This window comes from Lissotriton helveticus, chromosome 7 (assembly GCF_964261635.1).
Source record: "Lissotriton helveticus chromosome 7, aLisHel1.1, whole genome shotgun sequence".
NCBI lineage: Eukaryota > Metazoa > Chordata > Amphibia > Caudata > Salamandridae > Lissotriton > Lissotriton helveticus.
This window is the reverse complement of record NC_136068.1, coordinates 1,565,578,044-1,565,602,922: the sequence shown is the minus strand read 5'-3', so window position 1 is coordinate 1,565,602,922 and position 24,879 is coordinate 1,565,578,044. Positions and strand designations below refer to the sequence as shown.

The 24,879-nt window shown below is 43.7% G+C and overlaps 1 protein-coding gene across 1 annotated transcript in view; it reads right to left on the bottom strand.

The window, feature by feature from the left end:
- LOC144769580 (leukocyte immunoglobulin-like receptor subfamily B member 5) overlaps positions 1–24,879 on the bottom strand; it is a 368,889-nt gene that overhangs the window by 264,135 nt on the left and 79,875 nt on the right. The window contains exon 4 of the mRNA XM_078653740.1: positions 13,975–14,013. Within this exon, the coding sequence (XP_078509866.1) occupies positions 13,975–14,013 (39 nt within the window). The remainder of the gene's footprint in view (positions 1–13,974; positions 14,014–24,879) is intronic.

Below are 24,879 nucleotides of genomic sequence, written 5' to 3'. Positions count from 1 at the left end.
GCCCTCTAACCTAAGGAGGAACCATCTTTATACAGCATATAGGGCCTATTGGACTCCATCAAAGCTCTCAAAGATATCTGCAGATGAGTATTTATGTCCCAGATGTAAGACAGTAGCAGCTGATGATAGGCATATGTTTGCGGTTACTGGGAGGAGGTTGTTAGTTTTTTAGAGCAGGTAACATTATTACCCGTTGAATGCAATACCAGATTAATACTTTTCGGCCTCCCTCAAGACTATGATATTGGAGATAATATTACACAATTGATCTTTTATGTTTTAGTCATTGCTAGAAGAGAAATATGTAGGGAATGGAAGTCCGCCAGTCCTCCGAGATTTGCGGACTGCCTTAGAAACATCATGGTGGTGAGTGGTTTGGATCTGCTATGCGGCGGAGAGAAGGCAAGTATGGTATGGTCTCCACTGATGGCATGGTCTGAGAGCTAATTCGGAACCGAGCCCGATGATTATGCCAGAGGTTCTTTTGGTCCTATCCTCCCGCAGGGCAAGAATCACCGCAAACGGGAGTGGGATGGGAAATGACCTACCTCTGGGTGATCTCCGTTGGTTGCTTGCAGACTCCAGGGCGGGAACAACTAAGTCTGAAGTGGTGGCCCGGAGAAAGCCTTTCTAGAGTTATATTTCTGGTGGCAATATATGAGGGCTCAAAAAAAAAAAAAAACAACAACAAAAAAAACCTACTGGAAGGTTAATAACAGGTTAATTTAGTGACTTGTGTCATTCATCCTGACAAAGATTGTGGTTGTTGCTTGATAAGGGTTTACATCTCCATAACCGAAAATCCAATTTCTTACAGCTTGCATCCCTTCTGCAGCTACAATCCTCACATGACAGCTTCCATCTCCACAAAAATGGGCACATGCAGTGCTGGGGAAACCTCCACTGGTCGTAATCAGCTGCCAAGCAATGTCATCAAGACACATACATCAAAAAGAAGGGCAGGGTCAGCCACAAGAACTGGAAGTCAGTGTTAGTGGAGCTACATCCTCCAGTCAGGCTTTATCTTCTTGTTGCAGTCCCACAGATCACACCTGTAAATGTTCTGAATTTCAGTGGGAGCACAAATGCCCTTCATGAGAATACATATTAAACAGAAGACTATGCATGTAGGTTTATAATGTAATGAAGGGAAGAATATAAGAGAGTAGTGCACGTGAGCATGCTAGAAAATGGAAAACGGGACACATTAACTTCTGCCTATCACTAAACTTATGGTGCATTCCTACAGCCTTATGGGCTCTATCTATGAAAGGGGGACACAAACTGGAAGATAAATTAAACACTACCACATACATGCATTTTCAGGTGAATACATGTGACACAATGGGGAGGGTCCACCTGTCAGTCACTACACAGATGTACACAGACTGTGTTAGGGTGAAGTAAAGTTATAGCTTGAGCACTGGAATGGTAGTTGCATGCTCCAAAAGGAGTGCCACTTTAAATGGTTTAAAAAATCTTACCAGAATCTAGCAGTTAGTCAGTGAGCAACATGCCACGATCACATAGCGAACTAGTCAAAAGACTATTGCCATGGTTCTTGCACCAGAAAACATACTGGGCATACCAAATAGTTTAAAAAGAAAAGCCGGTTGTCACTTGGACTCTGCACCAGGAGCTGCCAAGTCTCCAGTGATAATATACATCAATTTATCTCAGAGGCAAAATGACTTTTGCAACATACACACTTTAACATTTCTGCAATCCCCTAATGCTAGTCACAGCTTCAGAACTATAGAAGACTCCGGGTAAAACTATAGGTACTAGCCCACACTTCCCCAAGGCATATTTTGTGCTGACAGGCAAAAATGGCTATCATTGAGAACAAATGAAAACACGGATTGGGAAAGAAATCTTTAATTTTGAATGTTTTGCACACACATATCAACATTAACATGACACACATAAATGTTCTGGACATTTTCCTTGTTTAAACTGATTCTACTTAAATGTAGGCTTGTAGTTCAAAAACAGTTCATGTTAGTTGTTACTTTGCTTGTAAAAGGTGCAGCTTCAATTTTTTTGTCCCAATGATGAAGCAACATTGAAAATGCATAATATTTATTTTTAGGTCGAGCCTGGACAGCGCATGCGCTGCGAGCCATGCTGTATTGGAATATGGACTTGAAGCCCAGCCCACTCTTGGCCCATATTTTTCATTGGCTTGTGTCATTGTCCTTCGTAAAAGCTGCCTTCTGATTCCTTCATGGGCTTGTTAGTCCCTCCTTAGTACCGACCTGTCTTCATTTGTAACCTCCCATATGGACTCACCCTTTTACTTTGGTTGTTACACGGTACGTCTTATTTAGTCTGTAAGCACTATTTTCTTTAATGAGTTTCTCTTACTGCAGAAGGGCAGGAGAGTCTCTCATGCACAGTTGTGACCACCTGCTTATTTAACTCATAGCAAACAGGGAGCTCTTCAGGGGCTAAAGGAAACAGAATGGGGAAACTCAGCGATGCTTTAGTGAGGTCAAAGGTGCTTGATGTAAATTCTGCTAGATCTGGTGTGTTTATTTTCTGAACGAACATCTGTGTTAAATATGAATATGCCTTAGGTTTGCTTCTCTGCTTACTTGCTAAAAACCATAACTTCAACAAAGGGCTCTTACCCTCTTTTCTCAATTTGTTCTTCTGTGAAAATGGATCCAAAAAAGAAAAAAACTCTTTGGCTTCAAAAGTCTCTTTGGACACACTCTCCCGCAACCGCAAGCACGAACCCGACCGGATGGAATTGGAGCGCCTTACTGAGCAGTTCTCCAATTCCAAAAGTGGCAGCTCTCTGCGCTTTTCTCCAATGCTCAGATTACCTGTAAAGGGTGTGCTTTCACCCCCCAGATTAATGTTGCTCTTGCTCATTTGCTTTTCTCCCCCTCTAGCCACATTGCCCTGTCTATCGTTTGCTTCCCTCTGCCTTCCGTGGCCCTTCACCCAATGCGCCATCATTTTTGCTTCCCACACCCGCACCCTCAGTTTTGCTTCCCCACACCCTCCACGTCTGTGTTCCTTTGGAGTGGTGTGGCTCACTGGTTAGAGGAGGCAGACCCGGAAGCAGAGAACGGCCCGGGACCAGGGTTCAATTCCCGACGTGGCAGGGTCGTGGACCAGGGTCAGCGGACTCGATAATTCTTGCCTCGGTGCCTACACTAACCAGGGATCACACTCGGCAACTCTGGGCATTAGCTTGCCTCATCTCTACAACGGCCCCCCACATTCGCCGGGGATGCCTGGTTTCACCTTGGAGATACCCAGTAGGGACCATCTCACAGGGATAGCCAGGACGGGTTCCCCAGCGGTCTACAGCGCCACGACGCCTCAGGGCAGCAGTGCGCTTTACAAGACACATACATACATACATTTGCTACCTTCTATTTGCAACACCCCCTCCCCACACACACACTTTTAAACAAGCATTTGGAATGCAATAGCTATCGCATTTGCAAGAGTTTAAGCTATTGGCATTGTAAATGACAATGCCTTTTATTTATGTTTTAAAAAACAAAACATAAATAAAAGGCATTGTCATTTACAATGTTAATAGCTCAAATTTGCGTAAATGCGAGACACATTGCAGATCCTTGTTCACATTTCCTGTGCAGAAAAGCATGTTTTGTTCCTTGAGATTGTGGTGGAATTTCTAAATGGAATTCAGGCGTTTTAGCTGCACCTCTGAGTGCAAGCAGGCCTTATTTATTATCTACTAGTTATGAGGCCACAGTCAAACTATGCTTGTGAGAAAGTTTTGCATATTTTAGCTAGATTGAAACTGTATCTTTGCTGTCTTCACTTGATTGGTTGGCTTTTTGAACAAATTACATTTTACTGATAAAGTTGGAATTCTGTCCTTTTAAGATTGTGTTTGCAGTATTTTAGATTCCTTCTAGGCTTCCTTAAGTGAAGATTCCCTTTTACCTTCCTTTAGAGCAGACACATTTTTCTGTTGCCTGAAGTAGCTTAACTTGACCCATGGGAAGTGCCTTCTCCATGTACACTACTAAGCTTTACATACTTGATTAATAGACTTAGCCCTTTCAAATGCTTTCCAAGCTGACACTTTCTTATTCACTTCTTTCCAAACTGTTTGCCTCTTCCCTAACTTAGCTGATTCGGGTGTTTCCCTTCTTGGGAGACTGAGTCTGCTTTGATTTATTTTAAGACAACCTTATAAAGATTTGTTTTTATATTTATGATTTTGAATTGCTTTGTTAAAGTTGACTAATACATTAATTTATTGACTATTGATTTACAATGAATTGGATAGTTTGAATTTGTAACTTTGCAAATACTTTGATGAACCACCATGGTTTGCAAATGTAATATTCCCTGCCACCTTTGTTGGGCCAAATGTGCTTGACGTTCTTTAATTTTATTGATATCTGTGACAGCCTCGAACTACCTAAGGATCCATTGGAAAGCAGCAGAAATTCACATAGTTCAAAGTGCCACATCACTGCACTCCTGGCCAATCCCCTGAACCATGTATCTTGAGATGCTAGGTAACAATATAGAATCTTTGTACGATTAAACAATATACTGCACAAGGTAGATTCTGCTGTCCCACTTTCTGGATGTTTGCTAAACCGCGCCACCATTTTGGAGCTTGGCGGTTTAGTTTAAAATCTGGCTATGCTTATATCAGGCTAATGCTAGTGCAGATGTGCTGCCAATCATACTCTCTGCATCCTGACATTTTAATCAACGCATTTTATACATTATCTGTGGGATGTGTTTGAGGGGGAGGGAACATACTTATCTTTGCTTTGTGGCACATTCTGTTGCACAGCTTTCGGTCCGCCGCAGCTCGTGCTGTTTGTGCAGAAAGGGCTCCAGCTGTGCATCTAAGCCATTTCTGCTGCCCCAGTTCCTGGTAGTTCGCTTCACTGCACCACCACATTGAAAGTTGGTGTTTTACCACAAAGTCCGGCTATGCCTATATCAAGCTGCTTGCTTTCGGTTCAGGGAAGACCTGGTTTGGCAGTTCGGGCTGCACTGTTCCCATGAGGCACAGGGTCAAGACTGATTTGCATACAGCTGGGTCTGAACTGAGGTGGTGAAGTGAGCTGAAGAACGATGATGGATTCAGCCCAGATCTGTGACTGGGGGTGAGTGTCTGAAAAGTTTCAGAGCTATGTCAATCATCTCCTTGTGTTTGCTATATCAGGCTAATTCCAGCACGGACCTGCAGCATTTGCATACAGTGAACAAGCCGCTGGCACACAAAAGACAAGCCTGTCTGCACCCGTTCGTACTTAAACGCTGCCAGTGCCCCTGCCTCTTTGGTTAAAAATGCTATCCTGATGACAATTAGGCCGGTTTAGGTCTTCTTGAGGTCCTCTCCCACCGGAGTTTGGAGGGTCTGGTCACATGCAAAGGCTGCAGGTTTTCCTGCCGGTCTCTTCCTATTATAGCCAAGGCCCCATGATCTCACGCTCTCCTCTTCTAGAGATTAGAGGGGCGGGTTCCAGTCAAATGTTGGGGTCTCCCCTATGGCCCACCCTATCTTGTCCTCAGGCAACACTGCAATAGTCACACCCAGCTCTACCCTGCCTCTTTGAGGCTTTTACTGCAACATCAGGTCAGTGCCTATACACCCAACTGAAATCTGGGATCTTTTATCCTCGCTTTCCCAAGATTTTAGTTTTTTTCACTGGCCATCACGTTTAGAGACACTGTTAAGGTCCAGCTTATCAAATCCCTTCTAGTTGAATGGGTGTAAATGTGTATCTTTAAAATCGAGCTGGTGGCCAGAGTCCACTGGAAGGGGGCACTTATTTATCGCCTGCTAGGCACTAAGCAAGACTTTAATTGTGTCCTAGCTGAATGCATCATCCATTTAGCACTGTCTTACAACAATTTCCTCCTACTAGGAGATTTCAGTTTCCAAGACGAAGAGGTTGCTAAGCCAGAAGCTGGTCAATTTTTCAGTGACATGGACATGCTGGGGTTCCACCACAGCGTTGATGGCCCAACGCATGCAGCAGGTCATACCCTAGACTTAATTTTCACCAATTCCTCACTCCGAGGGAATGAATGTCATCTCCCTCTTACCTGTACGGACCAATATTTAATCAAGTTTCAGATTGTTAAGGCTGATATTACCAACCAGTCTGCCAAAGTAGCGAAGAACGCCTATGTAGCCTGGAAAGCCATATTGGCAGAAATGTTCTCTTAATCATTTGTCCGGTGGATGTCGCCCAGTGTCTACGGAACTCAGTTTAATAAAGTTGAGAGACTCCAAGTAGTTCAGGTAAGCAAGTATAGTTTATTCAGCCCCAGCCAACAGTCAGCTAACAACTGACAACCCTGGAATTACCAGTAATGGGAACCTTGGTGACATATGGTTCCAAACACTAGGTTCCAACATGGAACCAGAATATCTAGAAAGACAAGTCATCACACTTCTCCCTCTTAAACATTAAATAGGTTTACACGTCCAGCAATGAAGTAGGCAACAGAAAGATAAAGAGATCAAAGAAGAAACTACCTAGACATAATCACGCAAGTGAACAGGAGGCCTGCATACTCTCACACTCTTGCGAGAATAATTAGCATACAAATCAGGAACAGCAACAACATCATCATATTTCCCTTTACCCCCAAAATGAGAAACACGACTGTGGTTCCAGATACGACCATCCTCCTTCTTTACAGCATTTTTGAAAATTTTCACAATGGTTCTGGGAACAGAAAACTTCGACCAGTTTTGACAGCCAACAGGAGCCCTGATCTTTACTATCTCCCCCACCACAAACTTTGAATCCTTAGCAGAATTTCTTCTATCAACATATATTTTCCTTTTCCTCTGTAGTTCCAATTCCCTTTCTCTCCATGCCCCCACCTCATTATTTTTTACACCTTTGTCTGCAATCATCCAGGCAGGACATAAGCAAGTGTTAGGTGCTCTACCCTTGAAAAGTTCAAACAGAGTTTTTCCTGTAGTTGAGTGAGGAGAGAATCGATATGCTGAAATTCTATTCTGTAACTCCTTTCTCCAGTCCAAATTGTTGACCCTTGCCAATTGAATGCTTTCCTTCAAAGTTTTGTTGAGTCTCTCCAAAGCACCATTTGCCTCAGGGTGATACAAAGAAATTCTCTTGTGAACAATGCCACACTTATTGAGGTACTCCTCAACTTTCCCTGAACAAAATTGTGGTCCATTGTCAGAAAGAATGGAGTTCGGAAAACTCTCACGTTTAAAGACAGACTCCAAAAAAGAAATAACAGACTCGCTTGTAATCTCCCTTACCAAACTAACCTCAACCCATCTAGAATACAAATCCAGTAGAACAAACATAAATGGAGTTTGGTGCTCACCATGTAAAGGCCCCACAATATCCACTGCAATTTCATCCCAGGGGGACCTAGGCAACCTCCTGCAAACCATTGGAGAAGACCTCGTCCTCAAAACTTTATCACTTGCCTGACAAGAAGAGCAATCTCTAACTGTGAGTTCCACCAACAAATCGATACCTGGCCACCAGAAGTCCATTCTTATGCGTTCTTTCGTCTTTGAAATACCCAAGTGTCCCTCATGAGACATGTCAACCAGAATACTTCTGAGATTAACTGGTGGAACTAACCTAGTACCTCTCATGAGTAAGCCATCCACCACTGCCAACTCATCGGCAACCAAAGACCAAGGTTTCTTTAAAGAACGAGACCTACCACCTTCCGGCAATTTAATGACCTCCTTCAACTCCTCATCCTTACCCAGCTCTTCTCTCCAAGCATCTTCTTTCACCGCCCCCAAGGTACCGTCACACACCTTTAAATCACCCTCAAAATCGTCAGCCAAGGCTTCCTCACCATACTCTACCACATCCACCAACCTTGACAGACAATCTGCCGAGACATTAGTTTTTCCTGGTATGTACTCAAACTTGAACACAAACTCCTGCAAAGAAATTACCCATCGCCTTATTCTTGCAGAGATGGAGTCTAGCCCCTTTTTTTCGAAGACCTCCTTTAGTGGTTTGTGATCAGACCTGACGGTGAAGGAGGAACCCCACACAAACTTCCTGAATTTATTCACAGCCCAATATATACCTAGTGCCTCTTTCTCTATGACAGAGTAATTCAACTCCGCCCCCTTCAAACACCTCGAAGCACAAGCTATATTTATATATATATATATAAAAACCTCCTTGTCCTTCCTCACCTGTAACAACAAGGCACCCAGACCCTTGCTGCTAGCATCTGTTACAATAAACGTCGGATCCCCTGGAACAAACGCCTGTAAATTTGGTGCATTCCTCAGATCCATCTTCACCTGATCAAACTCTCTGCTACACTCTTCAGTCCAATTAAACACAGCATTCTTACACATGATTTTCCTCAGATTAACAGTCTTATCTGCAAAATTTCTGACAAACTTATTGTAAAATTCCGCCATGCCCAAAAAGGATGAAACTTCTTCTTTTGAGCAAGGTTCCTTCAACTTTTCAATTGTTTCTACAAGATCCTTTTTTGGAGATATGCCCTTCCTTGAGATGTAGTGGCCCAAATAATCTAGCTCATTGACACCAAACTTGCATTTGCTCTGACGCAGAGTTAAACCAACTTCCAACATTTTCTTCAACACAAGGCAAACCCTCTCATCATGTTCCTGTTCGTTCTTACCAGAAATGAGAACATCATCCTGATAACATCTTACCCCCGGTATTCCTTTGAACAGATCTTCCATAATTCTCTGGAATACCGAGGCTGCTGAAACCAGCCCAAAAGGCATTCTTAAGAACTTGAATGCACCCATTGGTGTAATGAAACTAGTAAGCTCTTGACACTCTTCTTTCAGCGGAACTTGGTGATAGGCTGAAGCCATATCTAAGGTGGTAAAATAGCATGCCCCATCTAATGTAGAAACCAACTCCTCTATGTTTGGCAAAGGGTACTTGTCAACTATTACCTCTTTATTTAAAGCACGAAGGTCAACACACAGCCGAATCTCATTATTAGGCTTCCTCGCGACCACAATTGGTGCGAGCCACTCAGTTGCTTCTACTGGTTGTATAACCCCAGTCGACAACAACTTCTCAATCTCTTTACCCACAGCATCTTTTACACAAATTGGAATGCGCCTTACTTTAGCAGCAACAGGTACTGCACCCAACTTCAGCTTTATGTTGTGATTGTAACCCTTTATGCATCCTAGTTTTTCACTGAACAACTCTTTAAAGTTCTTTATAAACGTGTTCTCCACATTGTCAACAGCCTGTACTTGAATAACTGGATGAGCATTTGGATTGAGACTCACACCCAACCTTGCTTGATGAGACCAACTCAACAAGTTGTCACCCCTGTTTACCACATAAACTTTTGCTTCTGTATACCTTCCCTTATATTCAATGCAGTCAAAAAAGAAACCCATTATTTTTATGGGATGTTCTTGATAACCTGTTGGTCTTATATCCGGTTTACACAAAGACTTATTCTTTCCGAACGCATTCTCAAACACCTCGTTTGAAATAAAGGTGACATGTGAGCAAGAATCAAATTTCATCAACACACGTGCTTCTCCTATCAACACATAATCAGAAGGATGTTCTACCACATCATCATTAATCTGAAAGCTAACTAACTTGGTCTCGGTCTTCGTTTCTCTCCCTACTCTTGTTCTGCAATTTCTACCAATGTGTCCCTTTCTTCCACACACATTGCAATTGAATTTAAGGGCAGGACACTCTCTCGCATTTGCCATATGCCCATACCTCCCACATCTGTAACAAGTTCCTTGAAAAGGAGTTGTGAATTTCTTACTCGTCTGTGTTTTAGAAATACTACCATCAACCTCCCCTTTCAATTTTTCCTCCTCACACACCTCTTTTTTCTTCTTCTCATCCACTCTCTTCACAGCCTGACACACCACTTCTTGTGTTGAAGAACTACTTGGCTTTTCATCCTTTTTCTCCTTGCTTAGTTCCCCCACGCATTTTAACATGTGTTCAACCCTTTTTGCAATACCTACCACTTCCTCTAGTGCAGGTTCATCCTTTAGCCACAACTCTTCCCTTATTTTATCACTCACATACCTCAAAACAAACTGATCCCTAATTCGTTCTTCTACCAAAACCCCAAACTTGCAACTTGAAGCCAACTTTCTGAGCGCAGTAATGTAGTCCTCAACACTCTCTTCCTTGCCTTGTTCTCGTAACCCGAAATAGTACCTTTCCATGATGGTACTCACTTTAGGAAGATAGTGCAAGTCCAACTGCCTAGCACATACCTCATACTCATTCAATCCCCTTTGATCTGCATGTGAAAGAACTGGAAGTGTCTCCAGAATCTCCTGACCTTCTCCTCCCAAACAATGCATTAATAATGCATGCTTCCTTTCGCCACTCAAGTTCGCACCACACACTCTCGCATAGTTTTCGAATATTTTCTTCCACTTTTTCCACCTAATCAGTGGTTTCCCTGGTTCCATCAGAAAGAAAGGAGGCGCAGTTACATTCTGCATCTTGCTACTCCTATTCAACTTAATATACCTAGACTTTTTCTATTCTTTTAATTCACCATCAAAGTACCACCACCCTTCCCTGATATGGTGTGCATATCCCCGTTGACAGGCTTGAAGTCACACACTCAGTTGCAATTGCTTAGTCTCTTCCACACCTCCAGTCGCTTTTCCAGCTTATGCCCCTTAGTCTGTCCAAAAATGCTCCTTCCACTTCACTCCTTCTTTTCCACTTTTTTTATCAACAGGTCTGTTTTTTTTAAATATAAACTCCTATAATGTCATTTCCCAAAATACCGTTTTTCCTGTCGAAATGCCGAATTTCCTGCCTTCCTCGTTGTCTTCTTCTTTATAAATACGAAAAACGACAAAAAAAATTCAAAATGGCCGCCACCAACTCCAGATATGCACCCGGTCTTTTTCCATAAGTCGATTGGCCTTGTTTTTTTTTTTTATTCTGACCCAAAATGGCCGCCACGCAACGATCAGACTTCTTTCTTCGGCTGATCGGGCTTGTTTCTTTTTCTTTTTAAAACGCTCCCATTCAAAGATGTCTGCCACTTTCCTCCAACAAACAGTATTTGTTCTATGGGAATTTACCCACGAAAATCGACGTCACGCTCAAACTCCGTTTTTTCTCCTTTTCCTTATTAAATCAAAGAAAAGAGTCTACCTTTGCCGATTTTCGCCGCGTTTTCGCCTATTTCTTCAATATTTACAGCGCTTCCTTCGTTTTGCTGTAATCCTCCTCTGAAGATGCCAATCCGCTTTCCTTCTTCAACACAGCAGCCAAGTGAGTGTTTTTTTCTTCTTTTTACTTTACACCTGTTGTTGAGGCTGACTTGCACACGTAGACCTTTCCTCAAACGTCGCCAGTGTAATAAAGTTGAGAGACTCCAAGTAGTTCAGGTAAGCAAGTATAGTTTATTCAGCCCCAGCCAACAGTCAGCTAACAACTGACAATCCTGGAATTACCAGTAATGGGAACCTTGGTGACATATGGTTCCAAACACTAGGTTCCAACATGGAACCAGAATATCTAGAAAGACAAGTCATCACACTCAGCACTATGAAAGCTGCCTGTAAAAGGCTGGAAAGACAATGGCACCAATCTAAAACTCTGGAAGACATAGCCGCCTACAAACTAGCACTTATGAGCTATCACATACACATCAGGAAAATTAGGAGCAGCTATATTACTAACAAAATCAAGAAGTGTGGCAACACGTCCAAAGATCTCTACAGAGTGCTTAATGATTTCACCAAGTCTCGTGCCTGTCCGTTCTAGCTTCTTAGAAACTATATGATCTTTGGCTGACCTTTTGAGGAAAAAATGTAAATTATCTGTTTTCCATCAACTAGAGTCAGACTAAACCAACTGATCTCATGGCTTCCCCATCTGAATTCACCCCCAAATAGATAGGCTTCCACCTGTTACGTTAGATAACATTCTTGGGCTCTTGGCTAAATTTAAATCTGGGTCACCTATGGACATATGCCCGCCCAGGATCACTGCTAATTTTACGACTCTTATAATCCCCGCTATTCTCTTGCTTTTCAATCTATCCTTAGACGTGGGAAAAATACCATTAGCTTTCAAGGCCATTCTGGTATCTCGTATATTTAATAAACAAATGCAGAACCAAAAAGTTTATCTGACTACCGCCTCATCTCACTTCTGCGTCTATTGGGGAAAATCTTGGTAAGCCCAGTCAGCAACCAGCTTATGGCATTCCTCAGGGACTTTATAAAATTCTTGATGCCTCCCAATCAGGATTCAGAGCTGGCTACAGTACTGAAACTGTGCTGGTGCCAGTTACGGACACCATCTACCTCACTCTTGATGCAGGGTCTACTTCCATACCCATGCTGTAGGACCTGTCAGCAGCCTTTGGCACCTTCTCCCATGATGTACTGCTATATTGACTGTGTGAGATTGGTGTCAGTGGCAATGCCTTACGGTGGCTCGCTGACTTCTTAGACAGTCACACACAGACGATCATGCTGGGCTCCTTTAAGTCCCACCTCGTCTCCAAAGGGGGCCTCAGGGATTATCCATGAGCCCAAAATTGTTTAACATATACGTTGCCCCCTTTACCCAGAATGCTAAATCTTGTCACTTTCATGTTATATTATGTGCGTATGATACCCAGCTGATCATCTAATTTGGCCAAGATTCTGATGGTGTAAAGCACAGATTCATGGACTGTATGAAAAGGATCGCTGCCTGGATGACAGTGAATGGTCTTGTACTGAACGGCATCAAATTGGATCAGGCTTTATCCATGAAAGACCATATCTCCGCAATCTGCGGGCCCTGCTTTGCAACCATGGGGCTACTGAGGAAAGTCTTCCCCTGGCTACCATCCTGTGCATGGAAATTTTTTGTCCAGACCCTAGTATTTAGTCTCCTTGACAATGGAAACACATTGCCCATGGCCGCCAATGACACATTATTGGCCAAACTCCAGGTGGTGTGTGGCTGTTTTGTAATCTTCTGGCAGGCTCTCCCTCGGCACCCATCCTGAGATTGCAACATTGGCTTCCAGTCATAAATTGCACCATTTTCAAGATCTGTTGCCTTACCCCATGTCTTTGATGGGTGGAGCTCCCATATATCTAAGATAAATTGCGGTATTACTGTCCCGCTTCTAACCATTCCCCAAATCTGCGCCTCCAAATTTGGAAGCTGGGCTTTCTCCTTGACTTCCCCATTAGCGGAGCTGCTGCGACTTCACCAAGTTTAAAAAACTCTTAAAGACCTGGCTGTTTTAGTGTGTTGTGGTGTTTCTGTACTGGCAAAGCACCGAGATATACTTTTGGGTATGAGTCATTGTGCTATATCAAGCAAAAATATCATAACAACATAACATATAGGAAGAACATTAGTATTTTGTACTTCAGGATAGGTCAACAGACTTAAGCCATGAAGCGGAGGGTCCTGTGAACTGTTTGTGCAGCAGTGTACTAAACCTTATGTCAAAACTGTTTCATATTGGTCAGGGCATTCCAGAGTGCCTGTTGACTTGGCTTGTGTACTCTGATTGGCAGTAAAGATCAAACTGATTACAGTTACAGCTTATCAGCACAGAAGGGTAAATGGGCTGTCCAATGGTATCAGGATAAGTGTTGCATGATGATGGACAAGTGTTCCAATGAGCCCTCAGAGTAAGCGGAGGATATCTAGTGTGACAGATATAGTACTACTTTAAATATGCGTCTGGCACAACATTATGCTCTTAATCTAGCCTATTGTGTAGTGGTGAGTATCTGGCAATTCCACAGATGCATGCATTGCTTGGTAGATTTCACAGACGCACATGTATTGCACAATCAGAATCTGATGTTAAGGGAGCTTATTGGACCATGTGTAAGAACTAATATCTGATTATAATTCCTTTTCAGTATATGGAGGGAAGTGCCCATTAACAATGATAGTGAAGTGCCAAAGAGGAAAAAAGTGGAAGAATGAGGTGTAAAAATGAAAAAAGATTACTCACTTCGAGGGGTGGTAGCTGTGCTCGTCTCCTGTTGTTTCTCTGTTAGAAAAGAAATTGACAGTGTCTTTCAGACTCCGAAGTGAATTTAAGAATAGATTAGTTTGGACATGTTAAGAGGGATAACCCTTAATTTTGAAAATAAAAGTAAAACAGACCCTTCAGTACAATATGACTCATTCTAGATTTTACTGGTGTGGTCCCTCCTTAAACAGACCATGACATGTCTCCCAACCACAACAAACAGAGGCTACCATCAGCCTAGACTAGCCTAATTTGCAGCTCTATTTTCATCCTCATAGGTTTGATCTGATCAGTCACTCTGTTACATGAACCCCCACCACTCTGGTAAGATAGTACAACCAGGGCTGTGTTGAGGGATTTATAATAAAAATTAAAAAAATCTGGACAGATTTCTGAGATCTAGTTAGTGCTGTTAAAAATACCTTACAGTAAACCACAAAGTACCATTTATTAAGGTGGTACCCTAGGTCTGACTCAAACATACCATGGGGTATTAACAGAGGACGTTGATGGGTATTTTTCCCCCTGCATACCTCTGCAATGCCAACATGTTTATGTCCTTGGACAGCATAAATAGGTCTCAGGCATTTATCAGGGCTAATCTGTGGGACCCTATGCTTTAAATAGAAATGAAGAATTAAAAGGATTTGAAGAGGGGACCTGCCTCTCTTTTTGAAATCACCAGGTAATTGAACCTTGTAAGGGAAACACAAATAAGAAGGTAGCAATAGCATTTAGGGCAGACAGATATATATCAGGTGACATTCACAGTATCTGCCGCATGTAGATCATGCGTTATGTTTTAAGGTATTAAAAACATAGAGAAAATACAAATGAGGCACACGTGATAAAAATGAATACTCGTACTATGCATGCGTACAAAGTAACAGAGACACACGTGAATAGAACACACTTGCACATTTTCTGTGTCAGTATTAGACTTTACCTAGTGCCTGTGGTCACTTACCTCATGGTCTTTTCTGGGTGGGTGTCTCCTGTAGTCACAAACTGGGGGAGGTGTAAATCAGATAGGTGAATACCTGACTAGCCAAGGCACCCAAGGAGACACTCAATAAAAAGTCAAAGTAAAAGTAATACTATGAAGGTCCAAATAGACCTTTCTTTTTCTCTTATTGGATTCTCTATGACAAAATTACCACAGCACTGGCAGACTCCTCTCCCATTCACTTACTTCGTCAAGGAGAAGAGCGTGTTTGTCAACCCATACCAGTGAAACAGCCATCTGGTAGAACGGTTGGGTGCACTGTGCAGGTATTTTAAAGGGCTGGGTTGCCAGACGTCAAGTGTGGCGTGGCGAAGCACACCTTTTATTTGATTGAGCTGTCTTTAATTTAACAACCATCACACCTGCGAAGAGCTAGAAACTCTCATCATTGTAAGGGAAATCGTGTGAATGCACCCTTATTTGATGAGGACCTGCTGTGGGAGCTCCATGTACTATGTGGATCTCTGAGCTGTGCCACTGATTGCTTATGCGGCGAGGAAAAGCCAATGATATATGCGCTTCCAGTTGGAGAATCTCTCCCTGCGTAGTGTAGAACCTACCGCTACCGTCAAGGGTAGTTGTTACACTCGCTGTCTGACTTGTGTTAGAAGTCATGCTTAATTCATGGGCATGTGTAAAGCAAAGGCACTCCAATCACTCACGATACATACACTGTGTCACAAGAGACTTCACACAGGATGTATGTAAATAACATTTGCATTCAAAATACATATTAAATCATTTTAACATGACCGTCATGTACTTTTGGGCATAAAACACATTTGGAAATATTATTGCAATACTAGGCGCACTCGTATTGTTATGATATCAATGGTATGGACACTGTGGACAATTCCTAATCCAACTCCCTCCCACATAGGGAGAGCACCCTTATGCGGTGCAATGTGCTGTTCACCCCAAACCCACCCTAGCAATTTCGTTAATACAATTCCACACAGTTATAGGGTAAACCTCAGGTCCTATCGATATCGAAGATATGTACATACACAAAATTAGAACACTTTTTAGCAGCAATGCGGGCAGGAGCCACGTGGGAAAACCCAATGTCTAATGTATTTTTCTTTTGGCATGAACTCAATGTAAAAAGTGGTACCACAGTCCAGTGTTGTGCATCACAGGTGGTATGCAACTATCACTTGTGCTCACACAAACTGACTCCGTACCGCTACATGGTGTGACAGGTATCGGCCCAGTACGCATGGAATGCTCTTACACACATATGCACTCAGCACCCTAATATGGTGCCACTTGTACCCAGCAGGTTAATGGATAACACCCTGCAGACTCTGTGGCCCAGCCCTCTAGTTCTCCCCGACTGTCCTATAGCTTCAGTTGGAAGATAACCAGCCCCTCCTCTCTGATACTAGGCCACACACGGCCAAAGTCACATTTAGTCTGGATCCTCGGCAAGCAGGTGAGGATGTGCAGCAAGGTTTAAATAGGAGGTAGACGTAAACAAGTGGAGTTTAAAAGTCACTCAGGAAATTTACCCACAGGTCTCAAAAGACAATGGAGTCTCTTGACCCGCTTTCGAACTGTCTCAGAAGCGTTCCTTCAACCAAGTCAATCTTTCTCGCTACAACCTGGCACCAAGATGTCTTCAGGAGGGGTCAAGTGTGGAAAGGGCAGTTGGTCCGCTGCGATGAAGGTCGAAAGGGGTACAGGCTATGAATAGGGAGTAACACAGGGGAAGTAGGAGGAGGAGGAGGCAACCCGACCGGTACACATTGATTATAGTCGTGCCTAGGCAATCCGGGCGCAACGTCTGGTGTGCATTGGAATGGGTTGCACTAGACACTTCAGGTCTGAAACACAAAGAGTTGCAAATTCCACACCTCCCTGGAAATGAGTCACAATGATCGGTGCACGTTAATATGGGTTGCACAAGGCAATTCCAGTCACACATAGTGTTGAAAATTCCATACCTCCCTGGAAAGGAGTCACAACGTCCAATGCACGATGATACGTCCGAGGGTCGCACCCAGTGAATCAGCCACCACATGAATGAGCATGCAGTTGGCATAACGCATGAGAGAGATGCACCACATTTAACGAAACAGGCCACCCGGGGTCCTGCAACTGGTGAATCCGCTCACCACCAACAGGATGCTTATGAGTGTCAGGGTCCCTGCATTGCAGGAACAACACAACTTAGATACGGGCACACCGCACTACCCTTTGGGTTTTAGTAGCCGATGTGAGCACTTGAGAGGGCAACGTTCTCCAGATGTCATGTAGAAGGTGTAGGACCCTCACAGAGAGATCTTTGGTGTCCCTGAGATCTCCAGGAGAACAGGAGGCACGCCGACCGGCCCTTGGAGAGCAGATTTCATGGTGCCAAACTTCAGCAGGTCTTCAGCCCAGGCCAGCACTATTCGGAAAGGCCACACGGTCCCCTTTAATGACAGTAATCCTCCATGTACACAACTGAGTCAGCTGGCAGTGTGCACCATGCCATCTGGGTTCTCTGGTCCTGTGTCCCCACAAGTGTATTCCTCAACAAGCGTAGATCTTATCACCCTTTGCTGAAGGATGGCACCAGTAGTTATACTGTTGTGTGTCTTTGAAGTTAGTGATGGTTTAAGGGGTTTCCCTTTGAACCACCAATGACACCCCTGAATTGTAGGCCTGTCTGCCATGGGGCCATGGAATGTAGACCTTAATCTTTAGTGGGGACATGGTTTGGCCCCTAGAGGCCAAGTGTCAAAACCTCTCTCTCCAATCTATCCCATCTAGTGATATGCTCATGGTTTATGGCTGTTGCTGGGGAATGCACGAATGCTTTACCCCGACCCCTGTGGTCCTCCAGAGCCATATAAATGCCCATATTTGATAAGTACCATTTCTAAGTGAGTTATGCCCAAACTATCTTTACCACTGAAAGGGGTTTGGCATGGCAAACCTATTGATAGAAAACATCATGAGGATGCTCCACTGCAATCCACTATTGCATCCCGAAGTAATGACAACCACTTCCCCATGTTATTCTATGGGAATAGCAAGCCTCATAGGTAGTGAAAACAGCTTGTGCGCTAGTGCACACACAGACCTGTATTGGCAAGTTGGACACATACTCCCTAGCACCATGAGTGCAAGTGCACCCACACAAGTCTGCAACGGGAGACTGGACACATTTTCACTATTCAGGGTCAGTGTGCACTCACAGGCCTGCGATGGTAGGCTGTACATGCAATCATGAGCACCATAGGTGTGGGTGCGGACACACAGAGGTCTGCATTGGCAGGCTGCTCATGAGTTTAATCATAGATGCCAGTGAGCACACACCGGCCTGCATAGCAGACTGGAGCAAGCCTCCCAGGCCCTAGAACCTTAGGTGTGAGTGCACACACACAACCATACCTGGGCCAGCAGGACCCGGTTGACCCCTAATGGGTGTGATTGCACACACCTGGCCTCCGACAGTGGACTGGGCACCTTGCCTCTAGCACCATGAGTGCAAGCTCGCAGACACAAGCCTGCAACGGCAGGCCTCACCCAGGTGTTAGAACCCCGGGGCTGCAGGTATGGACTCACCGGCCTGTGATGGCAGGCCGGACACCTATCTAAAATGTCATAGGTACCAGTGCACATCCTCACGCCAGCAGCAGCATGCTGGATGTACTCAAAACAGCATAAGTTTCGGAGGACTATGTCAGCACCTCTTCCTAGCCTGTGTAGGAAGGCGCCACACTTCCACATTGCCTTGACTGTGAGAACGTGGGATGAGCCCTGAGGCCATATAAGAAACAGCAACACTCCAGGAGTATCCTATGGGAAGAGCAAAGGGGAAGCCCAGCAGTGGGGGTTCCCTACTACCTTGGAAGGGAACCTACATATTGACCCATCCGGGCCTTAAGACTACCACCCCCTCTGCGCCCTTCGGGATTATCCCAGGGGGGTTGGCCTCATGGTATGGGATGACCCACTGAGGGTTGGCGGAGGTGTAAGTGATGGCACCCCACAGGCCTGTGATGGCAGGCCCGATACATGGTTGACAGTTTATCCGGAGCGTGGCACACTCAGTGCTATGTCCCAATACTAGCCAGTGCCGTACCCATCCCAGTTATGTGGTGTACCTGTTTACGAGGCACACTGAGGTACGGCACCTAAACCCATCGCGTATAGTGCGGGCAAGGCAGAAGGGTGCACCTTCCCTCTGCAGTACAGTGGGAAGGTGCCCAGATTCCTAAGATCATGCAGACAGAGTAAGCAAAGACTAGGAGGAAATGTTTTGGGGAAATTCCCCTAAGCAGGGCCATATTCAATACCCGTGTGGGGCGTGACAATGCAGGATCTGTAGTAAAAGAACCCACGTCTGAAACATGCTCATATGGAGCATTTTGCTTTAAAGGTAACCATTGGTGTGTTTATTCCCTGGAAAGGGAGTCTGGGGGAGACAAGAGGCTCCCTACATATGCCTCCTTTATCAATATGGCAACAGAAGGGCTTCATATTATCGGCCGGTTGCAAAATGATCTACTGAGTGGTGATCTTCAGTATATGCATATGAAGAGTCAACTGAAGTTTCGTGCCGTATAAAGAGTGACAAATATGTCAGTTCAAGGTCAGGACCAAAGCCCCGGTGTGATCCCTCATACGTAGGTGACATGTAGGGGATTTTCTCACACCTATAGAATATTATGACATGCAATTTATTGCCCAAACTTTGGTCATGAAGAGAAATATTTATGCCCCTGTCCAGATTAAGATATTGTATCCTAAGCTTAGGATATAGTATTCAACGTTGGTAACTTACAGGGGTGTGGTTTGAGGCATTCTTCCATGATACTGGTAAGAAATAAGTACCAGCTGGACGCTCGGTCTATCTACCCATGGATCCCCATGGGATATCCTCATTAAGTCCCGGTGAGTCAATATATAGACGGACCACTCAGTGTTATTCATATTTCAATAGCACCTTCTTCATGTTGGTATGTCTGCGTTCTAGTTTCTCAATAACATAACTTTCAATGTTGCCTACGGTGTGTTTATGTTCCATGTAGTGTGTCATGAGTTTTGCGTTGTCTCTCTTGCACCTTATTGTGCTCCTGTGCTCTGTTAAACATATTCATACTTTCCTCGTTGTCATGTCAATACATAAAAGGTTGCATGGACATTTCAGAACATAGATAGCGTGGCTCGAATTACAATTATTAAGGTGCTTCCAGGAGGTGGTGAGTCCAAGGTCTATAGATGAGGGTGTTCCAGAGTATACAATGTGTTTCAGCAATTTTCTTTTTCGGGTGTCTATGTTCTAGGGCATTCCATATGTTCTGGCTCCTTTTGAACGAAAACATAGGTTGTACAATTCTTAGGCTCCATCAGTTCAGAATAACCCAGTGTTTCTGAATGAATTTTGTAACTGTGTTAGAACTATGGCAAAACCTGGTGACACATAAAGGTCTAGGTTTCCATAGTTTCTTGTACGTGCCTAGAAGGGCATCTATGTCATTATTCCTAGCTCGTCTCCTTGCTTTTGTGATCGTTTTTTCAGGATAGTTTTGCCCTCTCAGTTTGATAGTCAGTTTTTTTGCATGTTCTCAATATTTTTCCACATCTGTGCAGCTCCGTCTGAGTCTCAAGAACTGTCCTATTGGTAGACCTTCTCTTAAGGATCGGGGATGGAAGCCTTTGTGATGCAAAGGGCTGTTTTTATCTGTAGGTTTGAAATTAAACCTCATTTTGAGGACTTCACCCTTTGTATATATCCTTAAATCCAAGAATGGTATTTCCACATCACTCATAGTCATTGTGAATTTTAAGAACAGGACAGACTGTTGACTCAATTGCTTCCTCTCTAGTGCCTCTCCAGATCAATGGCATCAATGCATCTTTCAACACGATCTCATGTGATGTAGGAATGCGTTCTCTTCACAGTAAATACATTGGGTTTCAAAATTGTGTATGTACAGACATGCTAGGCTGGTGGCACAGGTACTCCACATGGAAGTCCTGTGTGTTTGTAAAAAGAAATCCAATTTGTACTCAAAGACACTCCTTGTTAGGACCATGTAGTCACAGTCAAGATTGAACTTTGAAGGTGTCATTTTGTTTTCCTCTATGGGTTTCAAGAGCTGATCAATCACCTCCAGGGTAGACCCTTTATGCACATTTGTGTATAGAGCTGCTACATCTAGAGTGAGCAACAATTCTTTGCCTGGTTCAAAAGTCATATTTCTCAGTTTGTTTAATATGTCCTTTGTGTCTTTTAGGTAGGAAGGCATACGGTTCGCTAAAGATTTCAAGAAGAAGTCACAAAATTGTGCCGGGGTTCAAGTGCCGAGCCTATCCCTGATACTATTGCGTGTCCTCTGGGGAGGTGTTTGTTCTTGTGCACCATGGGTAATATGTAAAAATGAGGTGTCTTGGATTCTTTTCCAATGAGGAAGGACGCCTCCTTCTTGATTATCCAGCCATTGTTTATAGCCCTTTTCACGGGAAGGAGATCTCTTGCATAATCACTGGAGTGGGGTCTGTGCTCAATTTCTTATAGAGTAAGGTATTTCCTAGTAGTCGGAAACATTCTGTGTGGGACATCCCTTTTGGCACTATAACTCTTCGGGGCCCCCATAACTGATGGTTTATGACCACTGAAATGTCCTCTTTTTCTGCCCTGCTAAAATTGTGGAAACCATTCTGACTGTTTTGTTTTGAACAATTCAGGCCTTGAATGATTGCTTGGTCGAAAGCAGCCAACTCAGCTGGTAGTTGTTCGATAGCTGGAATAAAGGAGGATTGATTGTGGAGACCAGTGTTGGTCTCAATGTCTCCCTCTTTACTTTCTGCCTCTTATGTAGACAAGAAGCTTTGCAGTCTGATTTTACGAAAGAATTCAGCCATCTCTATTTTCAATTTGAAGGGATCATCCCTAGGTGTGAGGACGAAGCTTAGGCACTTAATGATGACTTGTTTTTGGGTTTCAGTTAATGTCTTATTACTTAGATTGAATATATTGTCAGTGACGACCAGCTGGTCCCTAGTTGGGGATCTTTGGTGTTTTTTGTTCTCTGCTCTGGGTCTTTCCAGGGCACCCTATGATCTTTGTTTTTCCATTTTTCCCTCCCTTTGCCTCTCTCTAAACAAGCACTTGCAATGCAATAGGTCTCGCATTGACACCAGTTTGAGCTTTTGACATTGTAAATGACAATGCCTTTTATTTTGGTCTTCATTTTTAAAACATAAATAAATGGCATTGTAAGTTATAATGCCAATAGCTTGAATTCTCGTAAATACAAGATAATGCCTTTTATCATAACTACAGAAAAATTGAGCATCCCATCAACTGCCAAGACCTTCTCCGTGTATGCTAGATAATTTGGATGCCTGGCAAATATATTCATGTTAGCATTACAAGAAAACGTAAATACACCTTTGCAAAAAATTTCCGCCATAAAATGTAAAAGTGAAAGAGTATTTGTTTCAAGATTGAGCGTTTTATGCCTTGAGATTACCGGTGAAACGTAATTAATGAGGGGATAATCCCCAAGTGAAATAGTAAACATGTCCTATGTTCCCTCTGTACCAAGGGAAATGAGAGGTTGATATGACTTTTCCAAGGCATGTGCATACATATATATCTATATATATGCAAGACTTTCCTGTGCAACAAATTACTTCACTAACATACCATTTGTACAAGGTCAGTTAATGTCTCTGCACAAAAACAGCATGCATGATCAAAAAATAATTGAAATCTTAAATAATTGTAGATATCAACATGTATTTGTAGTATACATGAAATGGCTTGCATTACTTGACCTCTGCTCCACATGGGAGTTCACTTTAATTAACTATATGTCGAACTATATTGGCTACAACATTATATTTCAAGTACCAAAATAAATATGATTAAAGTCCGACAGAATGAGCACAAAAAAAACCTATAAAAAAAGCATTTGCAATGCAGTAGGTCTCGCATTTACACGGGTTTAGGCAATTGGCCTTGTAAATAACAATGCCTTTTATTTATGTTTTGAAAACCAAAACATAAATAAAGGGCATTGTCATTTACAATGCCAATAGCTCGAACTGCATAAATGCAATAGTTTAACATGAAGCTATATAACTTTTGCCTGGTCAGTTATGGAATATAATAAAATTTTTATGTTACCTTGTGTTAAGTTATGTGTTAGGTTTTGTTGTGGCATGTTTTATGTGATGTTAGGCTGCTCTACGTTACATTACTCTATGATCTAAAGATTCAAGCACCTGACCTATTCGGGGTATTTTAGTTCTGGTGCCCCCTTCATGGAAAATATGGAATATCATCTTTTGTTTTTGTTTCGTGAAATTTGCAGTGTTTTTTTGTTATCAGTTTTGTAAGACTGGGATCACAGCCCCCATCACTGGTGTACAGTGGCAGGAAGGTCCCACAGCCTAATGGAATACGATTACATGTACGATTAATTATGTGAAACAATCTAGTTTAGTTTACTCAGGCCAGGCAAACAGCGGGTTTACCTTGTAGCGGAAACAACTAATGTAGATATAATAATTGTGTGAATATTCAGTGTTTCACAGTGGCGACTCCACGTGTGCTTGACAATCGCATCAAAGATGGAGCTGGTGACCGCACTCTGCCTGCAATCTGAGAACGAGCCGCCATTTGTCACTGTCCATTATCTAAAGCTACGCGTCTTTTAACTCCTGAGTGCCTGGGAGGGGTGGGGGAGGGGCATTCGAACACTGAGGGGTCAGTCCCTGTTGCACTTGTGGGAAAGAATTAAAGATGGCGTGTCACACTCCTAGAATTTCGGCATTCTGAGGCCTGCTAAAATCAAGGGTCCTTTATGTACCTTGTATAGCCTGACGGAAAGTATGCCATGACCAGGAGTGGGAATCCCACCAGTTGTATCTTTTTTTCGAATGCACACCCTAAACATGAGGACTTCGAACATACCTGCAGCAGTGCTGAAATGGATTAGAACTTTTGTTGTGCAAAATATGTGAGATAAACTCTCAAAAGAAACTAATGAAAGTGATAAACTAGGTTCTTGTGCTCTTTCATATCAATTCAGTGACAAGGTGGTTGGTATTTACTCACTGTGTGTGCATGCGTGCTTGTATTTCGTGGCTCTGTGGAGATGACCTCTCAGAAGGGGATACTTGCCCCCACAAGGTGATGAGACATGTGGGAGGGAGACTGGCCTCTCAGAGGACTGGAACCTTGCCCACTGTGTGGATGTGTGTCTCGGGGCTCAGTGGGGAGCAAGTGACTGGCCTGTCAGAAGGCACAGAAGTTTACCCCACCGAGTGACTGTGTCTTCTGGCTCCGAATGGGAGGGGGTCACCTCTCGGAGGCCACTGATTCTCGCCCACCATGGGGCAGAGTGTATGGAGGCCGAGTGGGGCCATGGAACTGATCCCTCAGAAGGAAAGGTTACATCTAAAGAGACACTCGATGGGCCGTCCGACACGTCCCCGCAGGGGACACACATAAGAGGGCGGCCCCCATAGTGTCACAAGATGGCACACGGGGGCAGCCCAGCTCTTTTAGTCTCGGGGGTCCCGAGCTTCACATCCGGCCTGTAGGGGACAGGGAAGAGTATATATTCCTCCCCCGCCCACCTAGCGGCCTCTTTGGCCGCCGTCCCCTCACCCTGACGCCGTTTGGTTTCTCGTCGCTCCGCTCCAGCCACCTGGTCTGGACGCGATGTCCGGTTCACCTGGGGTTTGGTGCCTTTCGGTTCGTCGGGTTTTATGTAGGTGAGTCAGGGTGTGTGTTTATGCCTACGGCGCGGACACCTTCGGGGTCGTGGCTTTTGGTCTTTCCTTGTTGTGTGCGATCCCCTTTAGTCATGGTGTGTCCATTGGTGTGTTGTCTTGCGATGGTATTAGGGGCTCGGTGAGCCTGGCGC